This window comes from Narcine bancroftii, chromosome 9 (assembly GCF_036971445.1).
Source record: "Narcine bancroftii isolate sNarBan1 chromosome 9, sNarBan1.hap1, whole genome shotgun sequence".
Lineage (NCBI taxonomy): Eukaryota > Metazoa > Chordata > Chondrichthyes > Torpediniformes > Narcinidae > Narcine > Narcine bancroftii.
This window is the reverse complement of record NC_091477.1, coordinates 53,153,754-53,168,464: the sequence shown is the minus strand read 5'-3', so window position 1 is coordinate 53,168,464 and position 14,711 is coordinate 53,153,754. Positions and strand designations below refer to the sequence as shown.

Below are 14,711 nucleotides of genomic sequence, written 5' to 3'. Positions count from 1 at the left end.
TTCATACTGAATGTCAAGCAAAGTTTGAGGGGCCAAGTGGTCTATTTTCCTCTGTAACTGTGATCTTTGGTTGCCCCTTTCCCTTTGTAGATGATGCACTATATCATAAGTCCAAAGGCTAGACGTTACCTGACTGATGGGCTTTTATTACCACAAAAGGATGGCACATTTATCCGAGACCCAAGCTTGTTCTGGGGGAAGGTTTATGGTGTTGCTACCTTTATTATGGGAATCAAAAGGGGGAGGAGTACAGGTACAATCAGTAAGTGGCAGGCCTGCCATCCATGTGCCAACAGGCATACAGTGGTTCCACCACCACAGAAAAAACATGAAATGATATAGATTTTATTTCAGTCGGCTGCACGTTTATAAAACAAGTCGATCTTTACCATCTTTCTGAAGTCAATAGTGTATGCTTTCCCATCAGAAAAGGAATCAATTTTGAATGGTTTTACACTGGGTTTCCTCACAGATGTTTTATCCTAATTTGAAGTTGGGTGAAGTCTTGGTCTGGCTCCATTTACTTAACTCTTGTTTCCTGCTCCAACCCAGTTTTAGTAATTAAATTACACAAACTGTCAAGAATTGTTCAAGGATAAATTGACTGAATGCGACAGGAAAAGCAAAGGATAAAAGAAATACTTTTATTAGAGATGTGGGAAGAAGTCAATGCCATTTAATTTCAAACTGATGTTGACAAAAGAGTTCAAAAAGAAGTGGTTGTGTTTTAATTTCTAAAGATCAGCTCAATATAGAATTATTAAACAATCAGATTTAAAGTTCTTTGTTTTGCTCCCTTTACCGCTACATAATCATGTTGATCTTGAATTCATTTCTGATGAAGCATGATATCTTTGAAGCATTAATATTCTTTTGAATATTGAAAGTAATCTTGACTTATTAAAAACACGTGTTCCATATGGTGACATTTCTTTGGGGAAATAAGCCTTTCAGTGAGAATGGAGGAACGCACACAGAATCAAACAGCCATTGCTTGGGGATCCAAATTCACTACTCCCTTCAGTCAAGGACTTGCAGTGCTTTCCAAGGCAGGAAGTTCAGGAGAAGTTGCCAACACACAGTTTGTTGCCTCGTTGCCGGCCAGAGGAGCATTTTATTGAGAACAGGTTGTCCCTTGTCTGAGCAGAGATACAAAGGTGTACTGTTTTTTGGAGAAAGAGTGAGGGAGGTGGTGACATCAATCTTGCCTATCTGAACAAACTGAGGAGACTGGTTAAAATCATCGCTGGGGCACACCTGCTGAAGCATGGAACCAATCCGGCTGGCTGCACCTTTAATCCTCTCCCAGTGGGAGGAAGACAGCCTTCCCCCAAGGAACCTTGGCTCCAACCTTTAATAGATTGTTTGCATGCTTTAATATCAATGGGACAGAACTTCTTTTATAGCATATTGGTCTTGTGGTAAGACAAATGTAAAAATAAAATTGGCACGTATATACAGTGCCTTTCTTGGAAATCCATAGAACCACTTACAATTAACAAAATCTATTTGGAGTTTAATTACATTGCAATGTTGAAATTTGCAGCAGCCAATTTGTGGAAACCAAGCTCCCTCAAACAAGGAGCTTACAGTGATTTTGGTGGAGGATCCTTCACCATTAGCATCAGAGAACTTCCCTGCTCATTTAGTGAGTAATACCACTTGAACCTAAGAGATATGACTATCAGGAGAAATGCTTTTTTGAGAAGCAAATGCCGTTCTGGTGGATAATGAGTGCAGTGATGTAGAGTTCAAAATTTTCTCAATCTCAAATTGAGCAAGGTTCTTAATGCCTTTAAGTATGACGATTAAAATGCTGGGATTGTAATACAGGAGCCCATGTGACTGAGACAATTGAAAAGGTATGTGGGCGTTATGAGAAACTGGAATTGTCCAATGCCACCATTGTCTGCCAAAGATCATGTCTCAAGCTATGTTGTGGCCAATAGCTTGAAGTAGGAAGGAATGCAGTCATCGCCATCTTCTTTGTCGTCCTTTTAATCCATTTACCCTCAAGACTACAAAGATCAAATTAGTCACGAGTAGAGAGTTTCCCATTCTCCGATTTAAAGTCAGAATGCACTGATTCACAAGTAATGACACATCTGTCACTACTCCACAAAAGGGAGCTGAGAGTAAATTTTAAACCACCAGTAAAGGACTCTGGAGAATTAATAATGGGAGACAAGGAGATGGCAGAGGAACTAAATGAATAGTGTACAAGATATCAAAAGATATCAGGGAAGGGAAGTGAGTGCAGTTACTATTTCAAGGGAGAAAGTGCTCAGAAACCTGAAAGGTCTAGCAGATCAGATGGATAGCACCCTTGGGTCCTGAAAGAAGTAGTGGTAGAGATTGTGGAGGCATTGGTAATGATCTTTCAGGAATTGATATATTCTGGCATGGTCCCAGAGGACTGGAAAATCATAAATGTCATCCCACTATTCAAGAAGGGAGTGAGGCAGCAGAAAGGAAATTATGGGCCAGTTAGCCTGACGACAGTGGTTGGGAAGATGTTGGAGCCGAATGTAGAGGTCGAGGTTATGGAATACTAGGAAGCAAATGACAGGATAGACCAAAGCCAGCATGATTTCCTTCAGGGAAAATCTTGCTTGACAAACCGATTGGAATTCTTGGAGGAAGTGGCCAGCAGGCCAGATAAAGGAGCTGCAGTGAATGCTGTGTATTCTGATTTCCAGAAGGCATTGGACAAGGTTCCGCACATGAGGCTACTTAGCAAGGTAAGACCTCATGATATAACCGGAAAAATACTAGGGTGGGGAGAGCATTTTTTGATTGTCAGGAAGCAAAGGGTTGGAATGCAAGAATGATATTCTGGTTAGCTGCCAATTCCTAGTGGGTCAGTGTTGGGGCTACTTCCTTTTATGTTCTTTATTAATAATTAAGATTATGGAATGAATACTTTTGTGGCCAGGTTTGCAGATGATACGGAGGTAAGGGAGAAGCAGGTAGTGTAGAAGAAACATGGAGTCTCTAGAAAGACTTAAAAGAATGGGCAGAGAAGTGACAAATGGAATAACCATGTTGGAAAGTGTTTGGTCATGCACTCCTGATGAACTAGGCTCCTGCCCCTCCCATTCTTTCCTTTTTCTCTCCCTGGTCTTTAATTCTGATGCCTGCCTGCCTTTTGCTTATATCTTGAAGAGGGGCTCAGTTGCAGTGACTTAGCTTGATTGTCCCTCTGGGTTAGGTGGTAGAGGTGGTAGGCAGGGGTACAGTGCTACTGGAGCTCACCAGAGCTCCACTCCGGCACCTCGTGGAACTGCTACAGACACCTCGTGGGGTGGCTCTACCTTCTTGTCGCCGGTTCTGGTGAGCTTCGGCACCTTAAAAAAATTAGCAATGCACCCCTGGTGGTAGCGATCAGTTTGGATCCAGGGCAGCATCCAGGCAAAAGGCAAAATCCATCTGGTGGCCAAGTCTGAGGGTTTAAGAAGAAGTTTCTAATGTTTCAAAAATAAAGTTATAAACTGAAGAAGTGGTTAGGTTTGTAGGTACATTGGTCTAAGCATGAAGAGAGAGTGGAAGTCTGTAGAGAGAGCTGACCACAAAGCGGGAGAGTAAAACGAGATGAGCAAAATGGGTATTTGATGGTCAGTGCAGGCTTTCTGGGCCAAAAGATCTGTTTCCATGATCTTTGATTCAAAAACTAGGAATTGAATGAGCTTTAAAATTGACCAAAAGATGGCTGAGTAATTGTTATTATGTGAAGAAAAAGAAGGAAATATAGCTTAAAAGTATGTAAAAGGGAAGAATTGGCAGTAGTTATTATGAATTGTTTAGAGGAAGAGACAGCATAAACTATAGTGGAGAAAGGAAATGGCATAAATATTAAGTAAATACTTGATATGGCTACTAATAACAATCGGGAAATGGATAATCAATGGTCTAGTGAGAATAAGAAACTTGGCAAAATTACTAATTAGCTATGAATTAGTTCTGAATGAACTAATGGAATTAAAAGTTGACAATTCAGATGAACTTGACAGCTCACATTTTTGGATTTTGACATCTATTGCTGTTGTAACAATGTCTTTGATTGTGGAATGACTGCTGCAGTTTGGAAGGTAGCAAATGTTAGATCACTATTGAAAGCAGAGAATTTCAGCCAATTAGCTTAACATCATATATGGTGGGGGGGGTGGGTGGGGAAATGTTTAACTCTATTATGAGGGACGATGCAGGACATTAAGAAAACATACTACATATGGAAAAAGCCAAAATGGATTTTTGGAGGGAAATTGAGTTTGACAACTTTATTTAAGGTTTTGAAGTCATTGAACAGAAACACGTGCATTTTAAGGTTTTTCTCCCCAATAATTGGATTATTGCACAAAGTTTGAACTGTTATGATGTATAGGAGATTCATAGAAAAATAAAAGTAGGTATAAATATCTTTGTTTTTTGGGTGCCCAACCAATTATTACATGACCCTTGGTTATTTATGGTCTATTAATAACTCAGATGAATATGCAGAGACCAACACCTTCTATTTTACTGTTGAGACCAATATGTGAGGGTACAGGGCAGGAAGAAAGTATAACTGATGAGGGGGAAAGGAAAAGTTACTCATCTTGCTTTCAAACTTGAAAGAGCAGAATGTTGTTAATAACAAAGGACTGAATTTTTTTAAATATTCGGATTCCTTTGACTGAGATCACAGTGATTTGAGTCAATTAAGATGACAAGTGAAATGTAAGTCTTTATTTCAAATGAATTGGAGAGTCAGAATTAAGAAATCTCATACTAATTTTATGGGCTTTTTCTGAAACTATGTTATTTTTTATTTCTTTACTTAAAGAAAGATAGATTTACTCTGGTGGGATGGTGGCAAACAATCACTCGATTGGTCTGGATCAGAAACATTTTCCTCAAAAGAGAAATGGAAAATACTGGGCCTAAACTCCTTAGAGAGGGTGACATGGTTAGCGTAGCAGTTAGCACAATGCTGTTACAGCGCCAGTGATCGAGATTGGGGATCGATTCAAGCGATGTCTGTCAGGAGTTTGTACGTTCTTCTCTTGTCAGTGTGGGTTTTCCCTGGGGGCTCGAGTTTGTTCACTCCATTCAAAAACATTCTTGGGGGGGTGGGGTTGGGGTTTATAGGTCAGTTGGGTGTAAGTTGGGTGGCATGGCTCATGGAGCGAAAGGGCCTATTACCATGCTGTATGTCTAAATTTAAAATTTACATTAAAAAATATAGAGAAATATTCAAGGTATTTGAAAATGTAAATGCTCGTCAAAGGGAGATTGAGTTGAAAGTAAATGTTTCAGAACACGAGATCAGCCACAGACAGAGGTGTGATGGGGAAGGTTCTGCTCATAAATGTTTGTGAATTTTTGGAATTCTCTGTTCTGGAAGGTTCTGGGTTTTCAGGCCTTGAATATTTTCACTGGAGATGCGTTTGGTTTTGGGATAATTGGAAAATGACCATTGTGTAGAGCTGAGGTAGCAGCGAGCAACCACTAAACTCCAAAGACTGTACAACAGGCTTTATTCCAGTCAAAGTCTGAACACCAGTTCATGCTTCGGTGGCTCCCCGGATGACTGGCTCAGGAGGGGGCCGGCTCAGGTCTACATTCGGGTCAGCTGATTGACAGCCGGCCAGGTGGAGTCAGCCCCTTAGGGGTACAGTGATCACCCCCTGCAGTCAGCTGGTGGTTGTATCACCACAAGAGCTGAGATGGAAATCGAGCCACAATATCATTGAATGGCAGAGCATTCTAGCTTCTGGTTCTACTGGAAAGAGAAACATGTAATGGAAATGGACAGATGGAAGAAACATCCGTCTATATTTCACTTACTCTGCTTTCAATTCCAGTCTGCAAAGAAACAAACAGAGAAGTTGAACATTTATTGTTTGCACCCTGAATCAATTATCTTTGGACTGGATTCATGGCTACATTGAGGAGAAACACACGAGCTTGATTTACAACCAAGAATCTACCAAAGAAGCACTGAGGCATGGCCAGTCAATGAATTTATAGTAGCTGAAGATTAAATGTTAGCTAGGAGAGTGAGAATGGCTGTTTTTCTTGAAGATACTTCAGGTATGAAGATTGAATTTGCCTCAGAGTTTGAAGGAGCTGCCACTGATTCAAGGCTGCAAACTTTGAAGCCTTCTGTTCCATTCTATTTACAATTCATTTAATGTATTTATTTGAGTTGATCTATTTCAGAATCAAAATTTATTGTCATGAACAAGTCATGAAAATTGATGTTTTGCGGCAGCGTCACAGAACAAACATTCATAATATAACCATTTCACAACATTACCATAAAAAGTTAAAAATAATAGTGCACAAAAAGTAAGGCACTGTCTTTGAATAATCATTGATTATTCAGGAATCTAATGGTAGCGGGGAATAAGCCGTCCTTGTGCTCGTCTTTAGGCTCCTGTATCTTTTTCCGGATGGTAGCAGAGTGAAGAGGGCATGGGCTGGGTGGTGAGGGTCTTTGAGGATAGATTCTGCTTTTTTTAAGATACCATCTCATGTAGATGTCCACGATGGACATCATTGGTATCCTCAAATACCCGTGGTGTCGCAGGCCAAGTTATCAACCCTCTGAAATTTATTTTTGTCCTGATGTTTGATGCGTCCATACCAGGCAGCGATGCAACCAGCCAGAATGCTCTCCACAGTACACCTGTAGAAGTTTACGAGAGTCTTCAGTGACATACCAAATCTCCTCAGGAACCTCACAAAGTATGGCCGCTGGTGAGCCTCCTTTGTGATTGCATCACCAGCCAATTTTAATTTTAAAGCATATTTTAAGCCAAGTCAAGCTATTTCCAATGAAGGAATAGTTTCAATCTTGCAAACTGAACTTTCTGATTGAGTATGGGTATTAAAGTTGTGCTGGACAGTCTTTCTTTAAGGTGAGAGCTGTCATTCAATCAAACAAATCAGTATTTCAAGTGATATTAGAGAGAATTTACCTTTAACCATTGAAGTTAAGGTTTTGAAAAAGGATGAAAATATTCGAGTTGTCTATTACCCCTGATATCCAACTAATATTGTGGTCAATATTTATATTGCTGAATAGCAGGACTGCCAGATCTATTTGATCAGTTTCACAATTTTGCACATCAAGTCCAACCAATGCTATTGTCCAGGAACCATCATTGTATAATTTTCTGTTTACAATCAAAGCAAAAGAAGCTGAGGCCAAACATGTTCTCCAATTGGATTCAGCATAATGTGAAGCTTCACAGTTCAAATTATTTCACTGAAGAGTGCCAGCAAACCGTCAGATTGAGCAGTATATTAGCAAGCTTGCTGTGTGATCCTACTTTCTCAGGAGAGTGGTTAAATTGGACACTGTGTTCCAGACAAACAAAGCCCCCAAAGTTAGCCTGCTTTATAAAACTTGTCCAATCAAACAAATTCAATCAGTGTTGACCTTTTGTAAATTGAAGGCTTCAAGTTATCAGTATTTCGAGATTACACAGAGGGTAGGTGCATGGAACAGGCTGCAGGGCATGCACTGTTCTTGTTGCTGTCATCAGGAAAGAGGTTTTGGTGCCACAAGACTTGCACCACCAGGCTCAGTAATAGCTGCTCCGCCTCCACCATCAGACTCCTTAATGACAAACTCAATCAGAGACTCATTTAAGGCCTCTTACTTGTGCACATTATTGATTCTTGTTTTAACTTTTGTTGTATTGCAGTTTACATTCATTGTCTGTTTACAGTGTTTTATTTGTTTACATGTATATGCCCACCGTATACAGTTTTTGTTTGCACAACCAATAAGTGGTAATTCTGCCTCGTCCGCAGAAAAAAAGAATCTTAGGGTTGTATGTGATGTCATTCATGTATGTAGTCAGACAGTAAATCTGAAATCTGCAATCTGGAGCCGGTGGTTGAGCCACATACGAGTGCAATGTATAAGAAACATTTGAATGAATATATGTATCTGCTTCCACCACTTCCCCTAATAGCTCTCTGTGAAAAGCTTACCTCTCACCATAAACCTATGTCCTCCAGCATTTGATATTTCCACCCTGTGAAAAAGTCTCTCCAACCTATTCAAGCTTCATATAATTTTATGTGCTTCTCTCAGGCCATCCCTCAGCTCAGATGCTCCAGAGAAAGCAATCAAAATTTGACCAATCTCTCCTTATAGCTCACACGGTCCACACCTTGCAGCATCCTAGTGAACCTTTATATCCTAATGAATCTCTTCTGCACCCTCTACAATGCTGACTTTGGAGTGCTGGGAAGAATGGTTAAAATACGAAAGGATTTTGAAGGTTCAGAGCGGTAAATGGTTCAGAGTTGGAGCTGATCTCATTTTTTGAATTGCATTTCCTGACGTTCTTTAAGGAAATTATTTAATTTTGCTATTAATGTTAAAATAAGTCCCATCTTTTTTTGCAAGTTGAACGAATCATTCTGCTCCTGATGGTATTAATCATTTACAAATGAATTGCGCTGCCTTGTTTTGTGACATTAGTGATAATTGCTCCTCATTACCTTTGCACATAATGCAGCTTTACTTGACAATTGAGCACATCTACTGGTGAGCTGCCAGTTGCTCTCCATCCCTCTCACAAGGTCTTCTGCCATTGTGATGTGATTGAAAAATGTGAAATAATTGAAGAGATCCCAAAACAAAGTCACAGTGAGAGCATCATCCATCTGGATTCCTGAAGTGACACATTCAAAATGTTTACCCACATCATGTATCGTCGGTGTGTGCTCAGGGCTCATCACAATGTGATGTAAGTGAGTCTGATTATGGCTATCGACTTATTTATAAATAACTGCTGGATGCATTACAAATGTGTGACTAAATCACACCCACAATTATTTGCCGTATATTTGTGTGGTGATACAACCACTGGACTGTCTGTGACTTGCCTACGCCTATCTGCATTCCTGCCTGCCTATTGTAGGGGGTGACCCACTGTGCCTGCAGGGAGGTAACCTGAGAGGCTGGCTCCACCTGCTCCCTGCAAATCACCGGCCCCATATAAAGGCTCACACCGGCCTTTGTGTAGGAGTAGAGCACGTGGAGCTAGAAGGGAGACTGAATCTTGAACGTAAGGTTTAAGCTAGTTAAAGCCTGTAGTACAGCTTGGCAGTTTGAGTTTGTTTGTTTGCCCTGGAGTGCATCATAATTTGTTCAACCATTCAAATATACTGTACAAAATAATTTTCTCTTTCCACTTCCACAAATGATTTAGAATCATCAAATCATTTGTGGTGAATCCAACTTCCATGGCACGTAAGCTCTTTAGATATTATGCGTGCAACAACTGCATTAGATTAGTACTCAGCCTTCTCTGCTGATCTATGTAATTGAAAATTATCCTTGCCATTCATTCCTTGTAATCAATCTGCCCTCCTTCCCTGCAAATGTCTGTTTGCTGAGGTAAATAGTTATTCCAAGTTTGTCAGATCTTTCTCACACAAATTTAGTTCAAATCCTCTTAACTACAAAATTCCAGCACTCAGGCTTAATTATTGATTGAAATAAATTGCCCCAACTCTATCCAGTGAAGCGCTGACACAGTGACATTGCTCGCCTTGCACCAAACTGCGTGGTTCTCTGGTCAATGATAGGAAGGTAAAGTCCACCATCAGATGTTCAGGAAATGTGCACCCTGGAGATGTTATTTGTTAAATTGTAAATGTTTAATAGATAATTTTTTAATTAACCAATTTCCATTTACATTAAGTGTATAAATATAGGTTAAGTCTATCTGGTGCATGATCCACTGCAATGAACTAATCTAAACATACAAATAAAGTGCCCTATTTTCTACAAGAGAAGCTCGGAGACAAAAACTATATAAACATGATTGAACCCTTATGTTTTCCAAGGGTCACATTCCAAAGATCCTTGAACCGTTCACAAGTACACAGAGCATATATATCCAAGGTTAAATTGCCTTGCTTTTCCTCTGATACGAGTTCCTGGTGTGACAGGTGTAGGAGCGGTGAAGCGTCATTAATTCTGGACTTGCCCTAGTCTAGAAAAATAGTGGAGAGAGATTTTCCATATGTGGTCAAAAAAAATTTAATATAGATTTAATGCCTCTTTGGTACAATGGGAGGGAATGATTCTTCTTTGTCTTTGGTGCTAATTCTTTTGCCTCTCTTTTGGCGAGGCATGCGATTTTACTTAAATAGAAGGATGCTGCCTGCCTACACATGATCAGTGGTTGGGTGACGTCCTGTTTGAATATGGAAAAGATTTAATATTTATTTAATAATTTAGATATAAGATTTCAGACGTTATGTGGGTAATTTATTGACTCTTTCACTTACTTCATAATTTCACTTCAATGTGATTAAATTGTCTGACTCGTACCTTTTCCATTTTCACTTTTTTCTCTACCCTTTTATTAGTAATTGTATATAACATCTAGCAATGCCGTTAGGCCAAGGTTTTGAGCTTTTCTTTTTTTCTCTTTTTTTTTGTTATTAGCTCTTTTAATTTAAAATATATAGTACTTGGAATATGAATGATGGATGATTTATAATTTGTCTATGTTTTAATATTTTTTATTAAATTGTATTATTTCATATAAGTTTATTAAAATCAATAAAAATATTTTAAAAATAAAAAAATTACCAATAGCTTGCTGGATTGCAGGTGGGATGGAATGAGTGTGGTTAAGTTAACATTGAATTATAATTATCAATGTGAACATCAGCTTAGTATGAAACAACCCAGCACTGCCTCAACAGCAGCTCTTCAGTCATGTGCGATCTGGCTGGATGCCTGACTCAAATAATAGGTTCGACATCTCATCCCCGAGTTATGACCCCTCCCCACCCCAATCCCCATCCCTGACCTGCAGAGAATGAAGATACTACATCCCTGCTATTTATTGCACTTTATCAAAATCAATCCTTGAACTTGCACCAGGAATTCAGCAACCCCAGACATAATTTCCAGCTGTAATTTTAATCAATAAACATATGGGTTACAAACTTACTTACAGATTAACCAAAGCACATTTGTAAATGAGAATAATGGCCTGTCAACAAACTGACTTTAAAAGCAGGATTCTATATTACTTGTCCAACTCAAACAACAAATGTTAATTTCAGGATTTTCTCTTGGCCCTATGTGGGTGATCTCATCTCTTACTTGAGGTGAAAGAAGTCCATGGATGTTGCCAATGTGTGTTCTTAACCTCCTAACTGTAAGACATGGGGTGTGTGTGGAGGTGGGGAGGAATATGGTTAAGCAGAGGAATACCAGGATAAAGTTACTGAACAGGGAGTGAATGGATGGTGAGAATAGAAAGAATAATCCCCTATTTCTCTGCTAAATCAACAAGGAACGTGAAGAGGAATGTTTGAGCTCTTGAGAGGAAGACAAGAACATCTAGGTTGGAATGTTCCATGAGACAAATGTAAGATCATTTTACTTGCCTGTTCGAGAGCAGGCCTGTGGCACAGATTAAATGTGTTTCATTCACTGGTGGTGCACGGTTTCTCAAATCTGCCACCTTTGGTCTGAGTTGAGGGCATACTGCGTAACTAATGTTTAAACCCAGACTGACATTCTATTGAGTTGTAAGGTATGTGACTGTGGTTGGAAGATCTGCCTTTGGTTCAAAATCAATTTTCTGTGCTTACCAGCCGACTGTAGATCATTTAAACACCTGCTTTATATTCGCAATATGTCTTAGTTCTCTGTGGACACATAATAGTGCACTAAAAAAAATTCACACAGCGGGTGGATGAGTGCATAGAATGACAGAGTACAGACCTGATTGAGTCAACTCTGATGGGGTACAGTGTACTGTGTATTTAGAATAATGAGGAGTACATGTTAATATCAGGTTTAATGTACCTTCATTTGTGATTCCTCTCTTCCCTGAGTCACATAATGAACACCATCATGTGATTACGATCCCTTTGCATGCCCTATCTAAATCATTGATACAGTTCTTACGTTGGGAGAAGTATTGGTATGTTTTGGATTCTGCTACTGAAATTTGATTCTTTCTATTTATCCTTCAAATCTACAGACGTCTGGAACAAAACTTGATCAAGACTGTGGGAGCCGGAGCATTCACTCAGTATAAAAAGCTCAAGCGCATGTGAGTAAACACGGTGTCTATTGAAAGTTGGGCTGCAGGGTCATCATTATCAGAATGATCACCATGGAGACTACTGGGAAATGCATGCCTTTTGATTTTGCTTCAAGGTGAACTCATCTTAGCCTTTCCTGAGTTAAGCACTAAAAAGACCGTCGGAAGCCAGGTCAAACCCTGGTGCTTTCAGTAAACTGGCATGTTTTTAAGGGAAGGAGATTGATCTTAGAGTAGGAATTTTCATCTGAATTGAATCAATATAAATATCTAAAATTCCCGATTAATTGTGGTCGTCTCCATCTCACAGGCATAAGAAGAAATAGAAGCAGGAGTAGATCATTTGGCCACTCTTGTCTGTTCCACCGATCAATAAGATCATGGGTGATCTTTAACCTCAGCATCATTTCGTAACATGAACCTTGATTACATATTACTAAAACATAAACCAGTTCCGTCTTGAATATAATGAGTGACTCAGCCTCCACAGCCACCTTTTGGTTACAGTCCCAAAAAATCAGTGCCCTCTGTGTGAGGGAATTTCTCCTCCTCTCAGTTCTGCATCTCCAATTCAGAGACCACATCTGCTGTTTCAGGCATTCAAGCCAAGGGGAGCATCTTCCCTGCATATACCCTGGAAAACACTATACAAACCTTATTCATCTCAGCAAAACCACATCACTTTAATTTTGAATTAAAGTGGTGCAAAGATGATTCATCACCGCTCACCCTCTTTCACCCAGGTAGAGTTGTTTGGAATGAGTCCTATATTATTTGATGTAGGTTAGTCGTTGTCAACCTTCCCCCCCATCCCCACATATCTCTTTAAGTAATCCCTTGTTAACCACAGAGCACCTATGGCATCCATGAGTGGGGGAAAAAAAGGTTGAGAACCACTGGTGTAGGAAATTTTTATTCTACTACTTAAATGTTCTTGCAATGAAGCCCAGCATACTGTCTGCCTTCCTAATTGCTTGCTCTATCAGTGATCAGTCATCTATCAGTGATTTATGTACAAGGGCCCAAAATAATCATACCTTTCACTATCTCACTATTTAAAATACTTTTCTCTATCTAAGTGAATAGCCTAACATTTTCCCATTATATTGATCTGACTTGTCCATTTACTTACTGTATCCCTTTCCCTCTGGAGTCCCCCTGCAGAAAAACTCCACCTGGATCTATGGATTTGTCTTCAACAGATCTAAGTAGTTACATATGATTCCTTTAACTAACTCATTCATAATGTGAATAGCTGACGCAGGTCTGATCACAATTTACAAAACATCTTTCTTTTCTACTCATTGATCAACTTTCCAGTATATTACACCAAATGCAGTGCCTTTACTAATCACAAAACACCTACAGCATAAGGTAGAATGCAAGTTTAGGGGGGAAGTTTGAAAATCACTGGTTTAAAGGAATGTAGCTGGCACTTAAGTTCTTGAGTTCACAGGAGAGGTTGAATAAGCTGAGTCTTTATTCCTTTCAGCATAGGAGGGACATTACAGGGGAGTATAAAATAGTTAGGGGAATGGATAACATGTATTACCACAGTCTTTTGCCAAGATGTAGGGCAGATGTTTAAGGTGAGAGGTGAAAGATTGAAAAGTGATCTTTCATTCAGAGGGTAGCCTGTATCTGCAATGAGCTGCCAGAGGAAATGATAGAAATGGATACAATTGTGATGTTCAGAAGACATTTGGAAGCATGTTTGGATAGGAAGGACTTGGAATTATGTGAATCTAATGCAGGAAAATGTGACTTGCCCAGAAAACCTACTGGAGCAGCCTGGATGAGTTGGGTCAAATTGCCTATTCTGTGCTCCTTTCTCCCAGATCCTTTCCTCATTATCCCTCCAGCCAGCCTGTTCATCTATTTCTGTATTTCCCTGTTCTTTTCCCTCTCTGCCTGTTTTCATTTTTCGTATTTTGTTCTCTCGTTCATCTGATTTTCCTCTCCCACGTGCCTTTTTCCATTTTCCCGTCTATCTCTTCAGTCAACCTTTTCACATCTTAAGTAGCACATATCCTTGGATCATATTTTCCTGTCAGCAGAAGTATCAGACGTGGTCCCTATCACATCCTTGCTGTTCTCCTGAAATGAAGAGCCCAGAGTCTGATGCTCCTTTGCAACCCTGAAGGATCCCACTGATGCAAAGGGGAAAATGCTGAACAAACTCAAGCAGGGTGTCAACACAAATCACTGACCATCCCTGTGCCTCCACAGATACTGCTTGACCTGCTAAGTTCCTCCAGCATTTCTCTCCAGCATCTGCTGCCCCCTGTGTCCCCAGCTTCCCCTCATTGGAATTCAATCACTGGAGTAATCTTGCCCTTCCCTTCATCCTGCTTACGAACTTGGAACAGCTGCTAGATATACAATGGGAGGCAGTGCAAATCAGGTAAAGTCAGGAGTCATAAAGCTGCTATTATCCTCCAAACAACACAAATGATGCTCTGATGTAGAAAATCAACATGCAGAATATTCACCTGGTTGCAGCAACGGGTGACCAGAGAACCATCTCCAAGTCTGAGCAAATGGTTTGAGTAGAAGAGGGAAGAAGAGGAAATTGTGCATGGGAACGAACAAACTTAAAGAAAATTGATGGCAATCTGTGGATTTCTG

General features: G+C 39.8%; 1 protein-coding gene across 3 annotated transcripts in view; it reads left to right on the top strand.

Annotated features, from left to right (window-relative positions):
• LOC138743649 (slit homolog 3 protein-like) overlaps positions 1 to 14,711 on the top strand; it is a 726,007-nt gene that overhangs the window by 553,146 nt on the left and 158,150 nt on the right. For all 3 annotated transcript variants that reach the window (XM_069899177.1, XM_069899179.1, XM_069899178.1), the window contains one exon: positions 12,021 to 12,092. In XM_069899177.1, the coding sequence (XP_069755278.1) occupies positions 12,021 to 12,092 (72 nt within the window). The remainder of the gene's footprint in view (positions 1 to 12,020; positions 12,093 to 14,711) is intronic.